Genomic DNA, 27,251 nt, shown 5'->3' with positions numbered 1-27,251 from the left:
GCAACCCAATCCTGATGTTTGTAGACAAAAAATCAGCATGCATTACCAGGGGTTTTGAAAAGATATCAATTGATGAAAATTCTTGTATAATTTTAAAGAAAAATATACAAAAATTACTAAACATATATTTTAGATGTTTTGTGTATCCAAACTTGTTTTAGAAGAAGTGTACAACGGCATTAATAGACATTAAAATGTAGCATTGTGTATCCAAACTTGTTTTAGAAGAAGTGTACAACGGCATTAATAGACATTAAAATGTAGCACACAGTTCCTTTAAGTATTGGAACTCTTCAAATCTAGGGAAAAAGACAATAAAGTTCAAACTATGTTGCATATGTCCTTAAAGAGATGCTTGAGTTTCTGTTTGACACTTTCTATGTGGTTTTTGGCGACTAGGTCTTCCAACAATCTGTTGGAATTTCCATGGGTACCAATTGTTAGGAGATCTATTTTTGTATTCATATGAAGCAAAATTTATTAAAAATCTTATACATGAGAAAAAGATATCTCTTGCTGTGGCCTTCAACTTGACATTTAGATATATCGACGACGTATTATCAATTAGCAATAGTTATTTCCATTCATATGTCGACACGATATATCCCAATGAGCTTGAAATTAAAGATACCACAGAGTCTGACACATCTGTTTCATATCTGGATATTTTACTAGATAAAGACGTTAATGGTAATCTAACAACAAAGCTCTATAATAAACGTGATTACTTTAACTTTTCAATCGTCAACTTCCCTTACTTATGAGCAATATACCCTTATCACCTGCATACGGGGTTTATATCTCTCAGTTGATTCGATACGCAAGAGCATGCTCTATATATGAACAATTTCTTAAACGATGTAAGTTATTGACAAACAAATTGATGAAACAAAAATATCAACAATCTCGTTTAAAGTCATCATTTCGTAAGTTCTATGGTCGATACAATAATCTTGTCAGCAAATACAATCTATTATTAAGTCATATGCTGACTAACGTTTTTCATACTAATTGTTAGGCCATTATTTACACATGCACTGAATTGTCGACAGATTTTTCCGTTATTTCCCGATCATGACAAGGAGTACACGGCGGATGTGACCGGTCGGCAGGGGATGCCCACTCCTCCATGACACCTGATCCCACCTCTGATGTTTTTGGAGGTCCGTGTTTGCTCTGCTCCCGATCTGTATTGTTTTAATAGACTTTAAAGATATACACGCTATAACTTGCGTCAGTTAAAAATAAAGTTGGAAATTTATTTATTTTGTTTACCAAATAAAGTTACGAAAATATTGTAAATTACACAATTGGAAATGAACGCATTATAAAGATCTCAAATTATAATTATTTATTATCCTACTAGGAAACTACTGCCTCTATTTAAATTCATGCATCATGTGACACAGTCGCTACTTTTAAATTGATAAACAAAAATGGCGTCAAGAAAACGAGGTAGGCCGTTTGGTATACAAAATAACTTTTGACATGGATGGCATACGTTTTATGCTTAAGGATACTTATCTTTGAAAACAACCAGTATTAACTATCTACTCTGTAATGACAGATATTAACTTTTATTCAAAATCGTAGTCAAAATGCAACGCACATCGTTGTCTATGATTTCCCGCGGACATGCGTGTCTACATGTATATACTGTTTACGCGAGTGGGGTCTGTCAGCTAACATACGCAACTGTACTCGGCAGTGCTGGTACCGGACATCCATGACTGTACCTGCTCACTAATATCAAAAACGGAATGTCAGAGCAAGATTTTCCGGATTGTTCAACATATTAAACTATATGTTTTTAATTAAGTATGGATTGTTTTTTAATGAAAAATACGAAATGTGTTAATATGGAGGAAAGAAAATTTCTGATTTTAAATAAATCTACTTTATGGAAGGCTGTAATCGCCAAAACGGTAACGATAACTGGCTTAGTGAATACATCGCGGAAAATGTAAACTTGACTATGCCTAAATTTTGTATATCTATGACTGTATACCTGTGCCTGATATACACCATCTGCGACTGTACCTGTGCCGTACATACACACTACCACTGACTCAACCCGCGCTTGATTAATAACATCCACGACAAAAAATTCTGTGGATTTTCTCCGATTTAAATTTAGACTGAATTCAATCAAAGCGCAATTAACCCTAATCTTTATATTACCCATGACAGTGATACCGAGACAAACGATGTCAGCAGTGATTAGGGAAGGATCCAAAACTTTTACAGATTTGAATTTAAAGCTTTATGTTCAGAGTACAATATGAGCCAGGGCTTTAATTTTTTTTTTCGGGGGGGGGGGGGGGGGGGCATGATTTCAATATCCTACGTGCTCAATAATAATGATGAATTTAAAATGAAACATGCTAGTATAATCATAGAAAATATACGAGTAAACAATAAACAAAGTAAAATAAAAAAAGGAAATTAAAATACATATTGGAATTAATTTGTAATCCTTAATTTTATGTTAGAAAGTATAAGTACGTCACAATATTATTAATTTCATCCATTTCATTGATCACGCAAGTGGTGTCAATGAAAAGCACAGGTTTTTTTTCCCATAAATATACATTTGTATGTCTTACGATATATACGGGTGGAATGGGCTGATCCACCCGTTTTCAATGTGTTATATATAAACATCTCAAGTGCACCCCAGGAAGTAGCCTCCTATGCCCTGAAAAAGAATAGTTCCTGACAAAAAAAAAAATATTTATTTACAAAGTACATAAAATTTACTAGGCACAGGTATCAAAGTTGTAAAAATAGGCTGGAAGACCCCCCCCCCCCCCTAAAAAAAAAATTCTCAAAAGAAATAAAAATTAATTTTATATGCATGGAACAATTAACATCTTGACTGGTCGATAACCGTGGCGTGATACCTGAAATATGCAGGGTATGGTATTAAAATAATTGCTCATATTAAAGGAAATTAATGCTATAATTATCGATAACATCCGAGGAAAATATTTGTATAAGTAAATATTCTTATTAGATCCGCCTCTCTAAGATTCTGCAATCAATTGTCTGGAATCAATCTATAGGGAATATCGGTGAATAGCGTTGTGTTCAGCTCAAAGAAAATCGTAAGAAATTTCTTGGGATGCAACATACACAACTGTACCTGTCCTGACAACTCTAGAAATTTTACACCATGACTGTACCGGTGTCTGGTTGACAGAATCCACGACTGTACCTGTCCAGTACACACACTTTATTTTACATCCATGACTGTACCAGTGCTTATAAACAACATCCATGACTGTACCTGTGTCTTATAAACAACATCCACGACTTTACCTGTCCAGTACACACACTTTATTCTACATCCATGACTGTACTTGTGCCTTATAAACAACATCCACGACTGTACCTGTGCAGTATACACATCTAACTCTACATCCATGACTGTACCTGTGCCTTATAAACAACATCCACGACTGCACCTGTGCAGTATACACATCTTACTCTACATCCATGACTGTACCTGTGCCTTATAAACAACATCCACGACTGTACCTGTCCAGTACACACACTTTATTCTACATCCCTGACTGTACCTGTGCCCTATAAACAACATCCACGACTGTACCTATCCAGTACACACACTTCATTCTACATCCCTGACTGTACCTGTGCCTTATAAACAACATCCACGACTGTACCTGTGCAGTACACACATTTTATTCTACATCCCTGACTGTCCCTGTGCCTTATCAACAACATTCACAACTGTACCTGTGCATATATACACACTTTATTCTACATCCCTGACTGTACCTGTGCCTTATAAACAACATTCACGATTGTACTTGTCCAGAACACGCACTTTATTCTACATCCATGACTGTACCTGTGCCTTATAAACAACATCCCTGAGTGTACCTGTGCATATATACATACTTTATTCTACATCCATGACTGTACCTGTGCCTTATAAACAACATCCACGACTGTACCTGTGCAGTAACACACTTTATTCTACATCCCTGACTGTACCTGTGCCTTATAAACAACATCCACAACTGTACCTGCGTATGACACACACTACATCTATGACTGTACCTATGCCTTATAATCAAGATTTACACACAATAAACTTCTCAGGGTTTAAGAGGTACGTATTGTATACTGTATTTGGACCATCCTACCATAAAAAACAACAATATTTAAACAATTTTCTTTCACTAACAAATTTTGATCTTTAAGTGTGTACTTGACTCCTAAAATTTGACCATGAAAATCAATTAGAATCAAGTTCGAGACACAATTAATCATCAGTGTACAGGTGGAAAACTCAGAGCTATAAGTCAACATATAGCCAATTACTATTATTAATTTTAATTAATTTTGATAAACATTTGTCGTATACGTTTGACGTATAATCAGTTGTAAACTATGATAATAATACCCCGCAACTTTGGGGTTGGCACAGAAGAAGGTGTAAAAATGTTTTTATAGTTGAAAACATTTTAGGATGGAATAGTGCATTTTATCGTGTTAACAAAGAAAGACCTATCGAAAATAATTATTGCAGTACATGTAATACTACATGTATCTAAGAAAGACCTATCGAAAATAATTATTGCAGTACATGTAATACTACATGTATCTACAGACTTTTTTTCATGTGCTCAAGAGCCCTCTATACACTGCACACTAAAGAGTTCTAATTTTGTGATACATTTATGCAAATAGAGTAATCTGCCCTTTCAATAAGAACAAGCATTCTGAGAGTATTGCATTAGCAATACTAGTCCCCTACCGGCAAGTGTAATCTGGTTCCCTTTAAAAATTGAAAATGCCATAATTCCGTCAAAAATCAATGAAGCGGAACGAAATGCAAACTTCATCTATAACTCATCAAGGTAAAGTCACATACCAAAAATCAGCTCAATATCTGCAAACCTTTAGAAAAAAATGCGGAAAACCCCGAATAAATGAAAAGGTCGTAATTCTGTCAAAAAGCACTGAAGCGGAACATAATGAAAACTTGATCTGTAACTCATCAAGATACTCTCACATGCCAAAAATCTGGAAGCGTTTAGAAAAAAAGTGCGGAAAACCAAGTGGGACAGACAGAGACGGACGGACAGACTCAGAGGAAACCTATAGTCCCCTCCGGCTTCACCGGTAGGGGACTAATAAAATAAATTGAAACCGGAGGGGACGATAGGTTTCCTCTGAGTCTGTCCGTCCGTCTGTCTGTCATACTGTCCGCCTAGCTGTCCCTCTGTCACTCTGTCCCACTTGGTTTTCCGCACTTTTTTCTAAACGCTTGCAAATATTAAGCTGATTTTGGTATGTTAGTGTGTTTTGATGAGTTACAGATCAAGTTTTTTATTTCGTTCTGCTTCATTGATTTTTGAGGGAATTACAATCTTTTTAATTTTTAAGGGTTTTCCACACTTTTTTCCCAAACGTTTGCAGATATTGAGTTGATTTTTGGTATATGAGTGTATCTTGATGAGTCACAGATCAAGTTTGCATTATGTTCTGCTTCAATGATTTTTTGACAGAATTACAGCATTTTCAATTTTTAATGGGAACCAGATTACACTTGCCGGTAGTGGACTAGTATTGTTAATGCAGAAAGCTTGTCTCAATAGCTTTAAGACGCATGCTTGAATAAACCATATGATAGCAAGAATGATAGTAAAATTCTGCCACCTATCGCAGAGTTAATTTAGAAAGTTGACATATTGGAATGATTTTTTCATATTCACATACCGAATATTTATGTGAATTTTATCGAAAAACATAACTTACTTGGGAAAACAAAGAGAGATAAGTCTATAATTTTGGTAAAACTTCATCTCTATAGAAATCAACAGAAAATATTTTTACCCCCCCCCCCCCCTTCACTGAAACAACAATTCCTTTTAAAGTATTATGAATTGTTATTTCAGAAATTCAAATTTATACCAATTGTTTCTTGTTTCAGGGGAGTGGGTTGTTGGGGAGGGGGGGGGGGTATGAGGGTGTAGAACATATATTTACATACTAAAAGCAGCAAAAATAGTCATTTTATTGCCAATGAATCTAAGTCGGTTGACTTTTACATAAGTTAAACATACGGAGAGATTTGATGGTTATTTATCCATTTCCATGAGTATTTGAAAATCTGGATCACTTGTTATGTTTAAAACCCGATTTCAATTTATAAAATTGTCTAACCCTTCCCCCTCTTTATGAGAAGAGTTTTAAATGAGCAGCTAACTTTTTGACACTGGTTTTAAAATAACTAATCCATTACCTATAAACTCTTCTACAATAATAATAAAACTTGGCAGAAGTTGTGAAGGCGAGGATGGAGTATATCGAAAGGAGTATTTCCTCTTAAAAAAAAAAGAAAGACTAAATCCCAAGCTTTCTTGCAGGCATATATGATTTAATTTTTTTGACGGGGTGGGGGTTCGGGTCACAAACGACAAAAGAACAAACTTTTAGTAGAGCCTTGAGTAACTTTTCTTGGATGTTGTTAATAACGCAAAGATGCAGTCATGGAAGTAGAATAAAGTGTGTGTACTGGACAGGTACAGTCGTGAATGTTGTTTTTAAGGCACAGGTACAGTCATGGATGTAGAATAAAGTATGTATATATGCACAGGTACAGTCGTGGATGTTGTTTATAAGGCACAAGTACAGTCAGGGATGTAGAATAAAGTGTGTGTACTGGACAGGTACAGTCGTGGATGTTGTTTATAAGGCACATGTACAGTCATGGATGTAGAATAAAGTGTGTGTACTGGACAGGTACAGTCGTGGATGTTGTTTATAAGACACAGGTACAGTCAGGGATGTAGAATAAAGTGTGTGTACTGGACAGGTACAGTCGCGGATGTTGTTTATAAGGCACAGGTACAGTCATGGATGTAGAATAAAGTGTGTGTACTGGACAGGTACAGTCATGGATGTTGTTTATAATGCACAGGTACAGTCATGGATGTAGAATAAAGTGTGTGTACTGGACAGGTACAGTCATGGATGTTGTTTATAAGGCACAGGTACAGTCATGGATGTAGAATAAAGTGTGTGTACTGGACAGGTACAGTCGTGGATGTTGTTTTTAAGGCACAGGTACAGTCAGGGAGGTAGAATAAAGTATGTATATATGCACAGGTACAGTCGTGGATGTTGTTTATAAGGCACATGTACAGTCAGGGAGGTAGAATAAAGTGTGTGTACTGGACAGGTACAGTCGTGGATATTGTTTATAAGGCACAGGTACAGTCATGGATGTAGAGTAAGATGTGTATACTGCACAGGTACAGTCTTGGATGTTGTTTATAAGGCACAGGTACAGTCATCGATGTAGAATAGAGTGTGTGTACTGGATAGGTACAGTCGTGGATGCTGTTTATAATGCACAGGTACAGTCATGGATGTAGAATAAAGTGTGTGTACTGGACAGGTACAGTCATGGACGTTGTTTATAAGGCACAGGTACAGTCATGGATGTTGTTTATAAGGTACAGGTACAGTCGTGGATGTTGTTTATAAGGCACAGATACAGTCGTGGATGTTGTTTATAAGGCACAGGTACAGTCATGGATGTAAAATAAAGTGTGTGTACTGGACAGGTACAGTCATGGATGTTGTTTATAAGGCACAGGTACAGTCAGGGACGTTGTTTATAAGGCACAGGTACAGTCAGGGATGTTGTTTATAAGGCATGGGTACAGTCATGGATGTTGTTTATAAGCACTGGTACAGTCATGGATGTAGAATAAAGTGTGTGTACTGGACAGGTACAGTCATGGATGTTGTTTATAATGCACAGGTACAGTCATGGATGTAGAGTAAGATGTGTATACTGCACAGGTACAGTCTTGGATGTTGTTTATAAGGCACAGGTACAGTCATCGATGTAGAATAAAATGTGTGTACTGGATAGGTACAGTCGTGGATGCTGTTTATAATGCACAGGTACAGTCATGGATGTAGAATAAAGTGTGTGTACTGGACAGGTACAGTCATGGACATTGTTTATAAGGCAGAGGTACAGTCATGGATGTTGTTTATAAGGTACAGGTACAGTCGTGGATGTTGTTTATAAGGCACAGATACAGTCGTGGATGTTGTTTATAAGGCACAGGTACAGTCATGGATGTAAAATAAAGTGTGTGTACTGGACAGGTACAGTCATGGATGTTGTTTATAAGGCACAGGTACAGTCAGGGACGTTGTTTATAAGGCACAGGTACAGTCAGGGATGTTGTTTATAAGGCATGGGTACAGTCATGGATGTTGTTTATAAGCACTGGTACAGTCATGGATGTAGAATAAAGTGTGTGTACTGGACAGGTACAGTCATGGATGTTGTTTATAATGCACAGGTACAGTCATGGATGTAGAATAAAGTGTGTGTACTGGACAGGTACAGTCATGGATGTTGTTTATAAGCACAGGTACAGTCATGGATGTAGAATAAAGTGTGTGTACTGGACAGGTACAGTCGTGGATGTTGTCAATCAGGCACCGGTACAGTCATGGTGTAAAATTTCTAGAGTTGTCTGGACAGTACAGCAGAATCTTAGAGAGGTGGATCTAATAAAAAATATATACTTATACAAATATTTTTTTCGGATGTTATCGATAATTATAGGATTAATTTCCTTTAATATGAGCAATTATTTTAATACCATACCCTACATATTCCAGGTATCACACCACGGTTATCGACCAGTCAAGATGTTAATTGTTTCATGCATATGAAATTAATTTTTATTTCTTTTGAGAATTTTTTTTTTTTTTGGGGGGGGGGGGGGGGGTCTTCCAGCCTATTTTTACAACTTTGATACCTGTGCCTAGTAAATTTTATGTACTTTGTAAATAAATAATTTTTTTTGTCAAGAACTATTCTTTTTCAGGGCATAGGAGGCTACTTCCTGGGGTGCACTTGAGATGTTTATATATAACACATTGAAAACGGGTGGATCAGCCCATTCCACCCGTAAATCATTGACACCTCTTGCGTGATCAATGAAATGGGTGAAATTAATAATATTGTGACGTACTTATACTTTCTAACATAAAATTAAAAATTACAAATTAATTCCAATATGTATTTTAATTTCCTTTTTTATTTTACTTTGTTTATTGTTTACTCGTATATTTTCTATAATTATACTAGCATGTTTCATTTTAAATTCATCATTGTTATTGAGTATGTAGGATATTGAAATCATGCCCCCCCCCCCCCCCCCCCGAAAAATAAAATTAAAGACCTGGCTCATATTGTACTCTGAACATAAAGCTTTTAATTTAAATCTGTAAAAGTTTTGGATCCTTCCCTAATCACTGCTGACATCGTTTGTCTCGGTATCACTGTCATGGGTAATATAAAGATTAGCGTTAATTGCGCTTTGATTGAATTCAGTCTAAATCTAAATCGGAGAAAATCCACAGAATTTTTTGTCGTGGATGTTATTAATCAAGCGCGGGTTAAGTTAATCAAGCGCGGGTTGAGTCAGTGGTAGTGTGTATGTACGGCACAGGTACAGCCGCAGATGTTGTATATCAGGCACAGGTATACAGTCATAGATATACAAAATGTACGCTGTAGTAAATGTTACTTTTTAGAGATAATAGCGATCTATGCAATGGATTTAGGCATAGTCAAGCTTACAAATATATTTTCCGCGATATATTCACTAAGCTAGTTATCGTTACCGTTTTGGCGATTACAGCCTTCCATAAACTAGATTAATTATTAACACATTAAAAAAACAATCCATACTTAATTAACAACATACAGTTTAATACGTTGAACAATCCGGAAAGTCTTGCTCTGACATTCCGTTTTTGATATTAGTGAGCAGGTACAGTCATGGATGTCCGGTACCAGCATTGCCGAGTACAGTTGCGGATGTTAGCTGACAGCCACTGTTGGTTTACGCACTTCCTTCATCAATATTCATGAATAGGCTGGATTCGTAATTGCAGATCTTGCTTAATTGTTTTGTAATTACAACGACTTATTTAGTAAAACTTTGTGGAAAGTAATTATTTTTTAATACACATCATTTTTCTCAAATCATCTAATCATTTTGTTTCACATAAAAAATCGCGTTTATATAGCGTGTATATCTTTAAGCTTGAATACTGTTCGTTTATCTTCATATTTCATGTGACATATGAAAGCCCTAGCATCAACCGTTCAAAAGTTTTGGCCAAGGTTAAAATTTGATAAAATTTTGCAAAAAAAGCTCAAACTCCCGGGTCAAGAAGTCAAACATGTTGGTACCCAAAGAAAGGTCTTGGCACAAGGAATATATAATCATGTGAAATATGAAAGCCCTAGCACCAACCATTCAAAAGTTATGGACAATGATAAAGTTTTTGTGGACAAACAGATTAACAGACACACAGACGGACGGACAGACCAAAAACTAAAAGACTCCGAATTCGATTATGTAGGCATAAAAATTTCCAATAGAAGTACATAATAATGATTTGTAAACTGTAAATTAATGATAAATAACATTAAAAAAAATTTTAAACCTCATTTTGAAGAGTTCAAATTAATTTATTTTTACATACATTTCTTTTACAAACTTAGGACAAAAAAATTAAAGACTAGAGTATCTAGTAATACCTATTTAAGAACATGGTGAGTCCAAAGAAATTTATAACTGATGTTTCAAAAGAGTTCAATGGATTTCAGAGTTGTTTTTTTTTTTTTTTTTTTTTTTTTGGTTTTTGGTTTTTGGTTTTTTTTTTTTGGTTTTTTTTTTTTACGGAAAAGCACTGAAAACAAATCTTTAAAGCACTTAAAATTTACTCAGCTTGACAATACAGTTTGTTTTGTTCTTTTTAAAACACATTTTGTATCTTTCTCCACATATTTCACAGCAACATTTGAAAAGAAAAAAAGTCAATGTTTGTATTATTTATCCTTTTTGAAATCTCCGATTCCAATTTTATGGCCACGATAAATGATTTCATTAATATACATTTTCTTATATCGGATAAAGTGAAGGCAGATGGACAAATTTTGGCATTGACTAAAATCCTATTTTTATTAATTCTTGTGGCGGATCTCAGATCTGTTGATTACTATCATATATACTTTAATTAGAAATGAGAATCACTTGTTAGCATTAGATGTGCGTTATTATTGATAAATTGTGTAAAATTACATTTAAGTTTATGTTTAATCAATATTTGCTGTCCATTTTATAGATGGGGTTGCTTTTGATTTATCAAAGGGAATTAAAAATGCTTTTGTTTTAATGCTGAAATTCTTCAAAGTAATAAAAAGTTATTTTCAGCGCCCTGTTATTTTATACTGCACGTGCGAAACCTAATTTTTCTTCTTTTTTTTTTTCATGTCCCTCATTTCCGTGTAGAATTACAAGTATCCTGCCTTTGCTCACTGCAGTGAACTTTTTGAAGCGAGGTAATTTTTATTTTTTTTATTTTTATTTTTAATTATCATGAACAAAAACCTCATGAAAACTTATAATGTGGCTTGTGAATTTTCACCCGGGAAATTCGCTAGAATTCTTGATTAGATAGAAAAAAATTTGACAAGAAGCTTCTTTAGACAGGAAAAAAAATCTGTCTTGGACTCATTTGGCCAACGAATAATTCCGTATTTAGATAAGATTCCTAGTTAACGAATGAACTCCAGTAGGCATGTTCATGAAACTTTCCTAAGATATGTCCTAAGATTTTTCCTAAGATATGACTTAGTCCTAAAATACATGTAGCTTCGTGAACATGCCTGCAGATGTGGATATAGAAGAAGGAATGTTTTTTACTTTTCATTCATATACGTATAGTATCGTATTTAGAGCTGGAAACTTTATCAACTTTATATGTACAAATTAGCCTTTGATGCAAAATTTTGATTGGTGTTGTTAAAAGAAATTTAAACAATAAAAGAGAATTATAATTGTATTTCTTCTCATTATAAAACGCAGACATGTTTAGAAATTTTAGAGTTCGCCTTGTAGTAATTTTAATGGTGGTAAATGACTGTTCTACATGTTTTGTTCAGTGGAGTGTAATTTCAAAATCGGAGATTTCTAACATAATAGTGAATCTATGTAGAGTTTAAAATGCAACGGTCGAGCGACGAGTGTCGTGTTATTTAAAAGTGTTATTTAAAAGTTTATTTACCAGCTGAAACAGATAAAGGCCTTTTGTCAAGTTTCTTTTCGAAAGAACTAGTTTTAAGGGACCTACATGTGTCTAATATGGTGAGTTTATTTAAGTTTGTTTCATTCATTGTAAAACAAAGTCTTAATGAAAGATAGTCGAGATTTATCTTGGAAATGTATTCTTCTTTCTAGGTAGACCAGTTATCTGCAGAAATAAAGAAAGGTAGGTTTCTCACATTTAAATTATATTTCAAAACACATCCATTACGTAGTTACAAAATTTTTCATTAAATAAAATACGTTGACGTAATATACAGTAGTATTATACAAATAATATCTTCAAATTCTTGTAACGTATTACGTTACATATCACTGGTTATGAGAATCAAAGAGAGACAACTCCCGCTGAAATCATGTGCATATATCGTATACATGTTGGGTCACAATAAAGGTCCATTGATCTATAGTAAGAGAGATAACTTTTAACTTGGCTAAATGATTACTTTTTTAAATGCAATTGTGAATTTAAATGAATCATATCCGTCAAATTTTGCCCCGCAAAGTATGTTGAAAATGTGTGCATATTAGTTAAGTATTTTAGAGTTCTTTTGGAAAATAACATATGAGAGAACTGAGGGTTGATGAAACTTAAAAGGGGGGAGGGGCTAAAATTGTTAAAGTCATGATAAATCATAATTCTGTCTTTAAAAAGAAAATTGAATAATAGGAGAAAGGTATGTAAATAAAATGTTTATTTTTATGTTCTTTCAATACAAGAGCGTCTTGGGGCTTGACTTACAGGCTTTTTTTTTCTACGTCATAGTTCTCATCATTAATCATGACAACTAGATTTAGTGAAAGTGTGCTCTAAGAAGGGTTCATTTCATTTTTGCCTTGTACAATCTCTAGAAAACAGGAGATTCCGGCTGTTTCACCCATTGCCCTCCCCCTTTCAAGGCGGCTTCTGACTCCCAATTCCTAGATTCGTCCCTAATTGTATATGTTAAATTAACTTGACTATGTATTAGTGCAGATTTATCCCAACATTTTGTTGATACTTTTGATGTACAATATTGTTTGCGCAAACCTATTAATCATATGTACAATAAAAACATTGGTTAGCAAATTAGAAGTGCATGTGTGTGTGTTTAGCGAGGAGAAGCGGGGGTAGGGGTTACTCGTATGTTGATCATTGTATTTTTATGCAAATGCAGAAACTCTCCATTTTATTGTTGAATAGAGAGAGAGAGAGAGAGAGAGAGAGAGAGAGAGAGAGAGAGAGAATTTTATTTTTGCTGGTCTGCAATGCACATGATTTGTAAAACAGTATGAAATCTTAATTGTCAAGAAACCCCCTTCCCGCTATATTTACACCTGCCAGTAAAAATAGATTTTTTCTTAATTTCAGGCACGTGCCCATCAAAAAGCAAAAGCAAACTGATACACTGATCAACGAAATACCCCCCCCCCCCCATACACACACACACACACACACACACACGTGAGCACGCACGTTTCTAATTTGCAATACCTATGGTTTGGATATCAACTGATTTTAAATGGCTAATGAAATCAATATATGATGAAATCAGATCTAATGAAAGAATTAGCATATGTTTATTTTTCCTTTTGTTTTATTTTTTCCATTTATTTTCTTCATCCACCACTCAATTGAAATTTTTTCTCAACCTGAGTGACTTAAAGTGTGTTATTACATTTTGCGTTTTTGCATTTTGCTTAATCTCGACGCAAAATGTAACAACGCAAAATGCAATAATACGAAAATCGTGTTATTACATTTTGCGTTGATCTCGACGCAAAATGTAATAACGCAAAATGTAATAATCCTAAAAAGTCTGTTTTTACATTTTGCGTTATTACATTCTGTGTTGATATCGACGCAAAATGTAACAACGCAAAATGCAATAATACGAAAATCGTGTAATTACATTTTGCGTTGATCTCGACGCAAAATGTAATAACGCAAAATGTAATAATCCTAAAAAGTCTGTTTTTACATTTTGCGTTATTACATTCTGTGTTGATATCGACGCAAAATGTAATAACGCAAAATGCAATAATCCCGGTTTATTACATTTTGCCTTGTTATTACATTTCGTGTTGTAACAAGTGTTTCATAATTACAATCATACCTGTTATAACACATTCTATATACTTGCTATTTATTTATTATGCTCACTGTCATTTTGTTATAACTTATAATACCGATATATGTTTAGTTATTACTATGTAATCTGATGTGTTGTATGACACAAAGAAATAGAAGAAAAAACTTGAACTAAATGTAAATTGAATGTAAAATCATTATCAAAGAATGGTTCATATGCTTGGATTTTGTTGCCCTTTTTCTGATTTTCTTACATTGTTACATATGGAATCGAATCCTTTTTAGCCTCTTCCTAATTTTCTAATATGTACAGGAGATATAGACGTGTTTCACAATACCATTTGAAGTAAAACGGGAAATATTACATAATTGCTATAAATAGTACAAGAAAGTTTCCATGGTATTCCACTAGCGCGCAAAATACTAGTATGTGCTCTTGTAAATACCCCTTAAAATGTGCGACTGAAATGTTTGAAAGTTTGAGTCACGTAATGCTTTTAATTGGGGTTTTCATGTTTTGTAGATTTCAAGGAAACCTTTAACCTTTTTGACAAGGATGGGGATGGTACTATTTCCACCAGCGAATTAGCAGTAGTGATGAGGTCTCTGGGTCAGAATCCATCAGATGATGACATAGTCAATATGCTTAAGGGTGTGGATGAGGATGGTGCGGGATTTTTTTTTCTTTTGTTACTCCATATCTTATCTTTTGAATTGCAAACATAGTAAACCAATTTTTTTAAACAATGTATTAAAGATAAACATTTATAAACCTGACAGTTTTCTTCTCGTTTAAAAATAAAAATCGGCAAAGTTCTGCATAATGCATTGTTCTGCCAAATAGTTAAGTTTCTTAACTCAGGTAAATGTAGCTTAACGTTGCGTCTACATTTGGCTAAAATCTATTACGGGTAATTTAGTAAATGGAATTGAAATGACAACTTGTGAAATGCATAGACCATTTATTATGGATGCTTGTACCTGAAATTTTTCTCTCAGATTAATTGGATTAAGGTATGGAATCTTTTTCTTTTTTTTTTGACAGGGAATGGTTCAATTGACTTTGAAGAATTTGTTTTAATGATGGCGAGAAAACTGGAGAAATCGAACACAGAAGACGAAATACGAGAAGCATTTACACTTTTTGATAAGGATTGCAACGGCTATATAACTGTATCAGAATTAAGAAACATTTTAACAGAAACAGGTCAAAAAATTCGACCGGAAGAGGCAGATGAATTAATTAAATCAATTGACAAGGATGGTGATGGAAAAGTAGACTACGAAGGTATCATTTTAACATACTTTTAATACATCAAAGAGAATTGAAACGTGTTATATAATATAATAAAGTGTTAAATATTTATAAGGTGACTACAATATGTTGAAATTTGATCACCAGGAAATAAGAAATTCACTTAATTTCCAATACAGCGGATGCTATTTTATTTTTTTCAGAGTTTTGCAGAATGATGTCGGGGAAGTGATTTCTTGTATGAAATACTCAAAGTGATACAGAAAAGACTTTATAATTTATACAGTGATATAAACATCTGTCAAAATTTCAAGTATCACTTTAGTTTTCTATGAATAAACATTGTCCAGATAAATTACCATTTTAATCCTGTAAACGAACAATATATAAGAATGTTGTATACAACGTTGAGAGGGAAATCTAAGATTTGTACATGAGTGGATTTATCTTTCTTATTGTGAACAAAGACGTTTGTGATTAAGAAGTAGAAGCTATTGACAGGGATGACCATTAGTTTGTGATTAAGAAGTAGAGGCTATTGACAGGGATGACCATTTTACCCTTACTCCACTTGTCGCTAACGTTTTTTTTTTAATTCTTCTGTTTTTGTCTTTAAACCAGTTGGCCAATGGTTCTAAAGGTAGTGCAAACTAAGTATTTAAGAAAAGACTTTAGTGCAAAAACCGAAACATTAATGGTTGTTGTATATCTCAGGATGCAACATATATGGTAAAGTTTGGTCTTTGTTGTGCTTTTGAGTCACTTGAGATTGGACATGCTTAAATGAACCTAGGGAAAATATAGTTACCATACAGCATCCGAAGTGCTTCTAACGAACCTGAGATGCAACATTTATGCAGATTTGATCAGTGAAGAATTTGTAAAAGATGCAACATTTTTGTAGATTTGATCAGTGTAGAATTTGTAAAGATTTTGGAGTTGACATGCAGCTTACAAAGCAAAGTATCCATCTTAGTGATTCAACCGTGCAAATTGGTTAATGTAAAATTTATATCCACTTGGATTTTCACCGTTTAAGAGATCCAGCTTGATCATTTATCTTAAAAATATAGACTCATATACAGCATCCTAAACATGATTTGAATGCATGCTTAATGCCATCAACCATGCAAGATTTCAAAACATGACTTACAATTAAATGTGATAGACTTGCTAAAAACATCTACTTCGTTACTCATCCAGAAAATACTATTACACTGTAATAGTCGCATATATCACAGGTAGTTATCATACCAACTACGGGTGGCTGATGAAAACTTAAAGTGAATTCTTCTAGAATTATTTTCATATCAGTATATGCCCTTAGTGGCTTCCCCATGTTAAGTTAGAAAAAACAATAGAAATTATGACTAAGGAATAAACCAGCTATAAAATCTTAAACCTGACAACATCCAAAAGGCTAATGTACGTCGCAACCTTAGCACAACATTTCCCAGACACATAGCAAAGGTTTCAAGAGGGGGGGGGGGTCCCCCCCCCAAAAAAAAAAATCTGACAAGCAAATTTCCCTGTGCTCGACCTTACAACGGCAAAAGGGCCGGGGGGGGGGGGGGGGGACCAGCATCTAATGGAAAAATTACTATAGCAAAATACTATACTCAGGAAAGGGGGTGGGGGCGTTCTAAGGGCCTGATTCGATAAAATAATTCTTTAACCCCCAAAATAGAGAGTTATGTTATAAATTTTGAATTTACCTCCACCTAGTAAATTCAAAATTTACAACATGATAGAGTTCCCATGAAAACCTTTAAAGCCTTTGGAAAACCCAGGAGCTTACTCGTATATCTTTGCACATTTCAGAAGAGTAAAGGATGATCAAAAATACATTGAAGTTATTTGACCACTGGTCGCTTTCGACGGATTAGTCATTACTATGAGGTTTATGAATTCTTAGCTTTGTTATGGAAGGTTTTACATTTAAATCCCCAACATTCACTGATCGATCGATCTGTGGACTGTGTCGAATTTCAACAATCCAAGTTGTTTAAAAATGAATGAAAAATGAATGTGAACCATGAGGAATAAATGAAAACACTCGGTTAGTTGATTGATTTCATCTAATACATTTGTAATTAATTCTTTTTTGTGTAATTCAGTTTCATATGTTTTATTAAATCTAACGTCAATATGATCGTTGAATATTACTAAAAAAAGGTACTAATTTTGTTGTTGCTATCTGTGGTGTCAATGGATTCTGTTATTTGTGTTTAGATACGGATCATCATGGAATTGGACGCTGATAAACTTCAGGGTACGTTACATTTATTTAAAAGTATATTCAAATGTATTTTGAATATATATATATATATATATATATATATATATATATAAGGTGGACTTTGGCATAAAGTAGACCGCACTTTTTCTGAGGCATTAAGTAGACATTTTTCATTTCTTTTATTTGAGACATTCTGATTCACACTTTCACCCAAATTTATTCTAATAGGCTTCAAAAATGAAAATTTTACCCCCTCAGCCCTAAATGTTGCTTCCTGAAAAATATACGAGATTTCCGGTCTCCATAATATTTTTTAAATACATTGGAGGTTTTAGGTAGACATGTATATATTTTATGAGGATTCCGAAGGGTTAAAGTAGACCAAGTATATATAATGCATAAAGGAGACCGGAAAATATATATATACATGATTATGTAGACCATTTTCTTTTTTCCTAATTATTTAAATAAAAAATCTCCAGATGCATAAATGTACTTCACATACCAGTATTTATTAATCAATTTGCATTTATCTTAAGCACTTATATTAGCACTTTTAAACCCAGTATGATATTTCCTTATTTTAACTAGAAGGAACTAATTGGGTGATGCCTATTCCTAGATAAATTTTCATGTCCTGAATCTTATGGAAATATAGTAAATGACCGATAGTAATAGTTACGTTAAGAAAATATTTCATCCACCACATTGATTTAAAACTTCATGATGACTTATGGTATAAAATCATCATCTAGGCCACAATCACCTGTACATGCTAGATATGACCTCTCGAAACTATAACCTTGTACTTTTCTAAAAAAAACCCCTGTGTTTTAGAATTTTATATATCCAGTTTATGCCATATACCCTGAGCATAATGAACCCTAGGATAATATGATTTTTGGAAGCTATTTTATAGTGGACAAAAATTGAACTTGATGCAGGGTTGTTATACATCCTCAAGTCACAATTATCCCTTTGCCTTGATTTACATCTAGTATAACAATAATGTGATTGCCCGCTTGGCGCAGTGGTCAGAGCGTTTGCTCTAGAGTAGCTAAGTAAGGACTTGTTCCTCAAGTCATAGGTACAAATCCCACTGAAGGACATGGAGACCGGTTCTTCCAATGAAACCATATAAACCAAATTCCCTTGTTGCAGTATATGCTGGGACAAGAAAAGACCACTCACTGCTCAAAAGTACAGGTCTAAATTTGCAGCCCTCAACCAGCAAGTTGTGGTGTCTCAATACTAATGAAAAATTCTCAAAGGATGTATAACAAACAAATAAACAAACAGAATTATGTGTTTATCTGAATATTTATTACATTTCTAAACCCTATGGCCTTGACCTGTATTAACCTGTGTTAGGACCATACTCTGAGGTTACAATTATTGGTAAGTATTTAATACCTTGATAAAGAGTGACTATGACCTTGTGCAAAAGACATTAATATTTCTTGCCACAAGCTACCTTTGTTTCAAAAGATGTCTACTGACAGAAGACACATAGACTTCACAATTCCAGTAACTTATTTGTTGTTGTATAAAAATGTCAGTAATATTTCCCCATGTAAAAAAAGTTTGTAAAACTTAACCCCTTTTCTTTTCATGCCTAATATCTCTATCCTAAATACACATTTGTCATGGTCACTGTCTACTGAACTCATAAATAAACAGATAATGCAAATATGTGCAAGTCATGTAAAATTTCTTTTTATTTGTTAATGTGTATTACATTGTTGACATTTGTTTTCTGTTCAATATATGCATAAGGACTTCTATCATTATCAATCTTCACAACATTAATTTTGTATAAAGTAATAAATAACTAGTATTTTGTACACAAACATAACATCAATAAAAATAACAACTATAAATATACATGAGAGGAATAAAACAATATTTTGAAATAATCATTACATTTTCATTTCTTGTCAATAAAAAAAAATGAATAGCATTATTAAACTATTACAACATGTTTTAAACCACAAATGTGTGTTCTAAAAATGCATTAGATACAAAGTGAGATGCATTGATTAACTGTTCATTGTTAAGTTGAAATGAAGTTATTACTTATAAAAAATACTTTGCATTAAAAAGCAAATCTTTACATAGTTTATTTAATGAGAATATTCCCTCCAACAAGAAACTGGCAAGCAGTAATACAGACTCTGAAATACCTATACCACCTATTTCAAATAGTACAGTTTGCATTTCATCCATGAGATTATTGACCTTGAAAAATTATAAATGTTTTCCTCTCTTTGAAAGGAACATGTGTGCCATGAAAGGGCTACATTAAATAATGTTACTGCAAGACACACAAGTAATTTTTATCTTGATAAAAAATGACTTCATGTCAATTAAGAGAATCATTTCACACAATATGTGCTAAAATCTCATCTACATGGTGTTGGCAAACAGGTTACCATACTAATACATCCCTGTAAATGAGCTGCAAATATAAAAGAAGAAAGTCATTCAGAAATAAATTTTAAAAAGCTGGCTTAAAGATGCCACATTTGTCAGCTGAAATCCATCTTTCACAATACATTCCTAGCATATAATTTAGTGCGTATCAAATAGTATAATGTTTTTGTTGTTGTTGTTGCTGTTTACAGAGCAAAAATTAAAAGTATATCCATGTACAAATGTAAAAGAGGGCAAAGCAAGAAATATGTCCATAGGACATGAATGCCCAGCTGAGGGTATATTAATTTTTGTTTGTTTATTGTTTAATGTCTCTCTTGAGAATTTTTCACTCATTTGGAGATGCCACCACTTGCCGGTAGAGAGCTGCAAATTTTGACCTATACTCGGCACTGAGGGCCATTAAGCAGTGAGGGATCTTTTTCGTGCCAACACCTACTGTGACATGGGACATCGGTTTATACGGTCTGCACGTCCCACAGTGGGATTCGAACTAGCGACATAAGGATCATCTCCTTACTCCGCGACTCTAGAGCTTTAACCACTGCACCATGTGGGCATATTAGTAATGCAACATGATAATTTTTTTAGTGTATGAAATTTGATGAGAATATCTTAAAATAGTTTCTTTAACATTGAAATAAAAAAAATTGGATATAGATGATAAATTCTCACCAAATTATGTTAAGTGCATAAGTTCACATAAAATTATCTTTAATTAATGGTTTCTTTAAAACTAAGCAAAATGCAAATTTAAGAAAAAAGAGGTCCAGGTCACAGGAAAGTTCAAGGTCAAACATTTTTGATGCAGTTGAATAGTTCTCATTAAGTTTGATAAAAATATTTTGAATGGAAACTGTTTATTTAACACTGAGCTAATCACTATTTCAAAAAAAAATGATGTCAAGGTCAAATGAAAGGACAAGGTCAAAAATGTTGATACAGTTGAACACCTTCCATCAGTATGTATCAGCATATGAAGTTTGACACTCATTTAGGAAAAGTGAGGTCAAGGTCAAAGGAAAAATCAAGGTCAAAAAATGTTGATGCAGTTGAATAGCTCTCATCATTATGTATCAGCAAACGAATTTAGTTTACGCTATCCTGAATGGTTTCTTTAAAACTTAGCTAAACACTAATTTAAGATAAGTAGAGTCAAGGTCAAAGGAAAGGTCAAGGTCAAAAAATGTTGATTCAGAATGTATCAGCATATGATGTTTGATTACACTATCTTGAATGGTTTCTTTAAAACTGAGCTAAACACTTATTTAAGAAAAGTGAGGTCAAAGTTAAAGGAAAGGTCAAGGCAAAAAATTGTTGATGCAATTGAATACCTCTCATCAATATGTATCAGCATATGAAGATTGATAAAAATATCTTGAATAGTTTCTTTGAAACTTAGTTTTGAACTGAGCTAAAAGCAAAGCGGAATGGAAGGACAGACAGAAAATTGGAAGGGGGAAGACGAACATGACAAACTCTATATGCCCCAATCATATTCATGGCAGGACAGAAAAATTTCTCATGTAGTGAAATTCAGAACTGCAGTAATTGCTAATTTGTTTTTTTTTTAATTTAAATTCTATATCAAAAAACATATACAAACTTTTTTGATAAGTTATTCCATTTAAAGCAATAAAAAATGCATCTGTCTGCCTTAAAATTGATAAGAAGGTTATGACATAACTAAAATAATAACCATGTCCACATTTAATTTAAAACATGAGTGACAATTCACTTCACCTTTTCTTTGGCTTTCATTCCATTGAATTTTCTTTCTTTAAAAAATTGTGCTTGTGTACTACTCCATCTCTGAAAAATGACATACAAATGAAAGTTTATGGCACTAAATGAACTTTCTCATCCCTTTCGTTACTGTTCAAGAAAAAAATGCATACTACATGCTTAATTTAAACATGTTACTAGACTTTATTATATTTTCATACACAATGTCACCAACTTTATAAAGAATTGTGCATGCATTTCAAAAATGAGCACATGTGAAATAAATTAAAAGGACCAGTATTTGCAATATGTAGTATTGCGAGTAACTCGCAGTTATCTAACTTACAACCGCTCTTTTGCATGGGAGTCGAGGAAGCTCTAAATCTCACAAGATTTCTGGGGCATAACATTGTTTACAGTGGTGACAATCGAATGATTCGAACAATCATTATGCTGAAACTACAATGTATTGCCAAGAGTTGAACTCCAAATAGTAGTTTGTCAAATAAGGAAAGTTTAAGAGTATTTCATCAACTTTCATAGTAACGATTTTCATTGAGAATTTAAAAAATGTAACATATGAGGACTAGCTCCTCTCAAAAATTTATTAGGCTGGTTCAGCAAATGTTTAGCAAGATATTTCTCCAGGATTTCTTTCTTATCAGTCCTTATAAATTCCAAAAGATTCTTGAGTTTCTGATTGATAACATCTATGTGTTTTTTGATAACAGTGAAAATCACTTATAAGAGTCAAGATCAAATGTCCAGAAAAAAGGGGTTGAATTTAGTTCCTATGTAATGCACGCACCCCAACTTTTGAACAATTTTTCTTACAAAAAAAATGCGTCCAATACATGTTACTTTACGGTATTAATTATTTGTATTCATATGTCAACACAATTTATCCTAATGAGCTTGATATTAAAGATATTGCAGAGTGATAATCTGACACATCTGTTTCATATTTTGATATTTTACTGTAAAAAGAGGTTAATGGTAACCTAACAACAAACCTTTATGACTAACTTTTCAATCATCAACTTCACTTACTTATGCAGCAATATACCCTCATCACCTGCATACAGGGTTTATATCTCTCGGTTGATTCGATAAGCAAGAGCATGGGTATGAACAATTTCTAAAACGAAGTTGATGAAACAAGTTGATGAAATAAGAGTATCAGCTGTCTCGTTTAAAGTCATCTTTACAAAAGTTATATGGTCTATACAATGACCTTGTTGCTTGTCAGCAAATACAATCTATCATTAAGTCAAGTGCCGATTGACTTTTTAAATCTAATTTTCAGGCCATTATTTACACACTGAATTGCCTACCAATTCTTCTAATTTTTCCCCGATCATGACAGGAAGCACACGGCGGATGTGACCGGTCAGCAGGGGATGTTCACTCCTCCATGGCACCTGAACCCACCTCTGATGTTTTAGAGGTTTGTATTTGTTCTGTTCCTCAACTGTACTTTGAATGAACTTTTGAGCTTTAATACTGTTTGTTATCTCTCTATATTTTTCATAAACCTGCTAGTAGGACATGTTCAATATACTGGTCTATTATAACTGTTTATTAGGATGCACTAATCAGCTCAAAAATTAAATAATAAATACCAAAAATATCAGGAAAAAAACAGTGGAAGAATCTTATAATATGAAGAAAGAAAAATGGATCTCTAATATATAGGCATCTGATCACTGCACGTCACGATTCTAAATGAAACACCGACTCTTTCCCTCATAATAATTTTAAAGATTCCACCATTCTTTTTTAGAATAAATTTGTACAATCTAGGAAGCGTCTTTTCTCAAAGACATTGATGATTCATTTGTTTTCAATCATCCTGATTAAAACTAGATTTTATAAAATGAAATATGGAGACAATGAACAGTATAAAAGCTCAAAAGTCCATTCAAATAATGATTTGATCAGTGCAACCTCTACCTCAAAAACATCCGAGGTGGGATCAGGTGCCATAGAGGAGTGAGTATCCACTGCCGACTGGTCACTCATGTTGGAAAACTCCAGATGATTCTGCCACCTTCCTCAAACCTTGGCTGTAACTGTAGGTAACTTGATATGTGTCTCCACCTAACATTAGTGATACAACTGCCTGTTTACTGCTTAGAGAAAAGTAACACTTAGAAAAGGATAATAAACAAGAATCTGATATACCATGAAAATCCTTAAGAGCAGTAAGGAAACACTTAAAACATTACTTTCCAAGAAACATGCATTTAATATTACATGTACATAATCAATTTATAAAATTTTAATTAGAGATGGAAATAAATAATATCCAAACATGAAACAGATGCATCAGACTCTGTGGTATCTTTTATTTCAAGCTCACTGGGGTATATATAGAGTTGACATATGAATGGAAGTAACTATTGTTAATTGATAATACATCATTGATATATCTCAATGTCGAGTTCAAGACCACAGCAAGTGTTTTCTTCTTCTTTTGTATAAGATTTTGAATAAATTCTGCTTCATACGAATATAAAAAGATGTCTGCTAGCCTAATGACAGGTTGCAATTGGTACTCATGGGAATTCTAACAGATTGTTGGAAGACGTGGTCTCCAAAAACTACATAGATTATTGTCAATCAGAAACTCAAGCATCCAAAAACCTGTATTTATTTACTAAAGTATAGCTCAATATGATCACCAAAATCATCATTGCTTGACATTATATGCATGTATAATCTCCCTTTAATATTAAATATTTTTGAAAAGGCCCTAAGGTTTCCGATCTTTGCTATCAACTAAATTTGTTCTACAAAACAGAGGAATATAAATAGCAAGTTAAGTTATTATATATCCAGCTATATTTTCTTTTATCAGTTTTTGGGAGAAATGACTATTGGGAAAATTAACACATTAATTGGGAAAAAAGGTACCTTTTTTGAATTGGGAGTGGGGCCCTTGAACGGCCCCAATTATAGACAATTGAGAGCCAGTGTTTCATATTTGAGAGGTCGATTTATAACCTTTGTTCTTCATTTTTTTAAGCATGGGTGTGTATTGATTACAACATATCAAACGCTTGTCATATGTCAATTGACTTATCTTTATGTTATTGTCAGAGAAATTTCAAGTCTTTTGAAATCTTAATGTTTAACTAACTTGTGCCTTGTAGGAAATAAGATTTAATTTGTAGCAAATAATCTTTACAACCCAGCTGCAATTTATCCCAAGTTAGGCTGAAAAAAGGGGTGCATATTTAAACCAATGCATATTATATTCAGCAAGATATGGTAACTGGTTGATTGTCACATTTAAGTTTGAAACATGTTACAAATTTTATTTCAAAAAATGAAAATATTAAAATTGAAAAAGTAAATATATATACTCAATAAAGTGCCCCGCCACAGCATGATACGCCTGTCAAATATTGTTCAATTGTCATAAACAGTTTAGAGTGCAAGAAAATCATGTCAACCTTGATACAAGGATTTCAATGATTTTTCCGTTCCTTTTAATATTTGTTTATACATCTCCTGTTGTGTAGGCATTAATTATAACAAATGTTACATTATAGATCCTCAACTGGTTGTGTTAGAAATTGAAAAATGTCCATCTGCAACACCCCCCCCCCCCCCCCCCAGCTTTCAGATTTGTGAGACATGATGCACTGAATTAGTTGATATTTTCAAAATACTAAATAAAAATATCATATTAAACAATATCAATTTAGTCCTAACAACTTAATCTATATCAAATTAATATTAAAAAAAAAGGCTGGCCATCAAATGACATATGCTATAAACTGACCAGCAGTTCTTCTGTCTAATTCCCAAAGGATACAGATAACAGCTGCTTGATCAGAGATCATCTAACAGAAATGATTGAGACAGCTAGCCTCCCTACACTGAACTCATTAATTAATCTTTAACTGCATGGATGCATGTCCACTCATTAATCCCAATGGATGAATGGATCTATACATACTATCTGCTTTGTAGTGCAATAAAAATGCATATTTATGTCATCCTGAAATTAAATTTGAAAACAAAGATTTTTTTAAAAATTTGTTACAAAGATTTATAAAAAGAAACAAAAAACTTGTGTAATCTTGATGCAACATTTTAATAAGGTTCCTGCAATTTACTTTTAGATTTGTAGGGACTATCTACCATAATTAAAAACATTTTTGTAAATACTTGATTTTTTTTAGATTTAATGTCAGACTGGTTTTAAGCTGCAATACCGAGTATAATTAGTTTTAATTATATTATATAATAATTATATTAATTATATTATTTAAATTATAATTTTTTTATACAATATCAAATAAGTTTTAATTACTTTTCACCAAATTCATTTTAAAAGTTTGGCTAGCCAACTATTTAATCCAACACAGCTGATTCTTTTTGCCCAGTTCCCAAGAGATATAGATAACACCTGCTTGATCAGAGATGCTCTACCAGTTAGCTCCTCACACTAAACTCATTAATTTCTCTCTAATTTGACATGCAATTTTCTGTTATCAAATTCTTCTTGGCCAGTGCTTGATAATTACACCCATGGGAGAGGTGGAATTTTTCCTTGTAACATTGCATTTGTTATAGATTGCTGTAAAGTATATTGTGAAAAAAATAAGTATTTTCTTGATTTAACATTTTTTTAATAAGGATACTGCAACACTCTGGCATTTTTTGGGATTGTGTAATCTAATAGTAAAAATCATTTATTTTTTTTTTAAATTTCACTTAAATTAAAGGTCACAGTGGCCTTGAAATAGGTCGTGACACACCTTCTACCTAAGATGCATAAATTGACCAAGTTTGATGATTCTAAGTCTGATAGTTTTCTAGTTATGAGCCAGACAGGATTTTTCCATATTTGGCCATAGCATCTTAATTAAAGGTCAGAGCGACGTGCTTTCAATGTGCGACACACCTTCTACCCAAGAAGTATCAGCTGACAAAATTTGATAATCCTAGGCCTAATAGTATTAAAGTTATGAGCCGGACACGATAAAAGCTAACAGACGGACGGACGGACGGACGGACATGAACGCCATAACATATGTCCCGTCTAAAGACGGGCATATAAAAACTATCTACTAAGCAGTTAGTATGTAAATTGTAACTGCAGGGCTAGAAATTATTATTTTTGTTTACTGGTCACTTGGGCTATCGCCTCAAATTTTTACTGGTCAGCTTAGTACTTTCACTGTCCCACTGGGCCAGTAGATTTTTATAAAGACTGGCCCAAAACCATAATAATAATAGTAATTTTTTTTTTTTTACAAGAGGCCCATGGGCCTTGAATCGCTCTTCTGATAAACTGTACAACCTATCACTTCTATTTGAAGCCTC

General features: G+C 33.5%; 2 protein-coding genes across 2 annotated transcripts in view; both read left to right on the top strand.

The window, feature by feature from the left end:
- Positions 1-12,180: 12,180 nt before the first annotated feature.
- LOC133181936 (neo-calmodulin-like) lies at positions 12,181-15,937 on the top strand. The gene is made up of 5 exons (XM_061316587.1): positions 12,181-12,230; positions 12,324-12,354; positions 14,783-14,926; positions 15,305-15,547; positions 15,718-15,937. Exons 1-5 carry the CDS (start codon positions 12,228-12,230, stop codon positions 15,744-15,746), a joined length of 450 nt encoding a protein of 149 aa, XP_061172571.1. The 5' UTR covers positions 12,181-12,227; the 3' UTR covers positions 15,747-15,937.
- Positions 15,938-17,699: 1,762 nt separating this feature from the next.
- LOC133181935 (calmodulin-beta-like) overlaps positions 17,700-27,251 on the top strand; it is a 29,351-nt gene continuing 19,799 nt past the window's right edge. The window contains exon 1 of the mRNA XM_061316585.1: positions 17,700-17,786. Coding sequence (XP_061172569.1) covers positions 17,759-17,786 — 28 coding nt within the window. The 5' untranslated portion in view covers positions 17,700-17,758. The remainder of the gene's footprint in view (positions 17,787-27,251) is intronic.

Source organism: Saccostrea echinata, unplaced genomic scaffold (genome assembly GCF_033153115.1).
Source record: "Saccostrea echinata isolate AGI-Se365-2 ecotype Australia unplaced genomic scaffold, CSIRO_AGI_Sech_v1 ptg000009l, whole genome shotgun sequence".
Classification (NCBI taxonomy): domain Eukaryota; kingdom Metazoa; phylum Mollusca; class Bivalvia; order Ostreida; family Ostreidae; genus Saccostrea; species Saccostrea echinata.
Note: the sequence above shows the minus strand (reverse complement) of the source record. Positions and strands in the feature narration are given on the sequence as shown.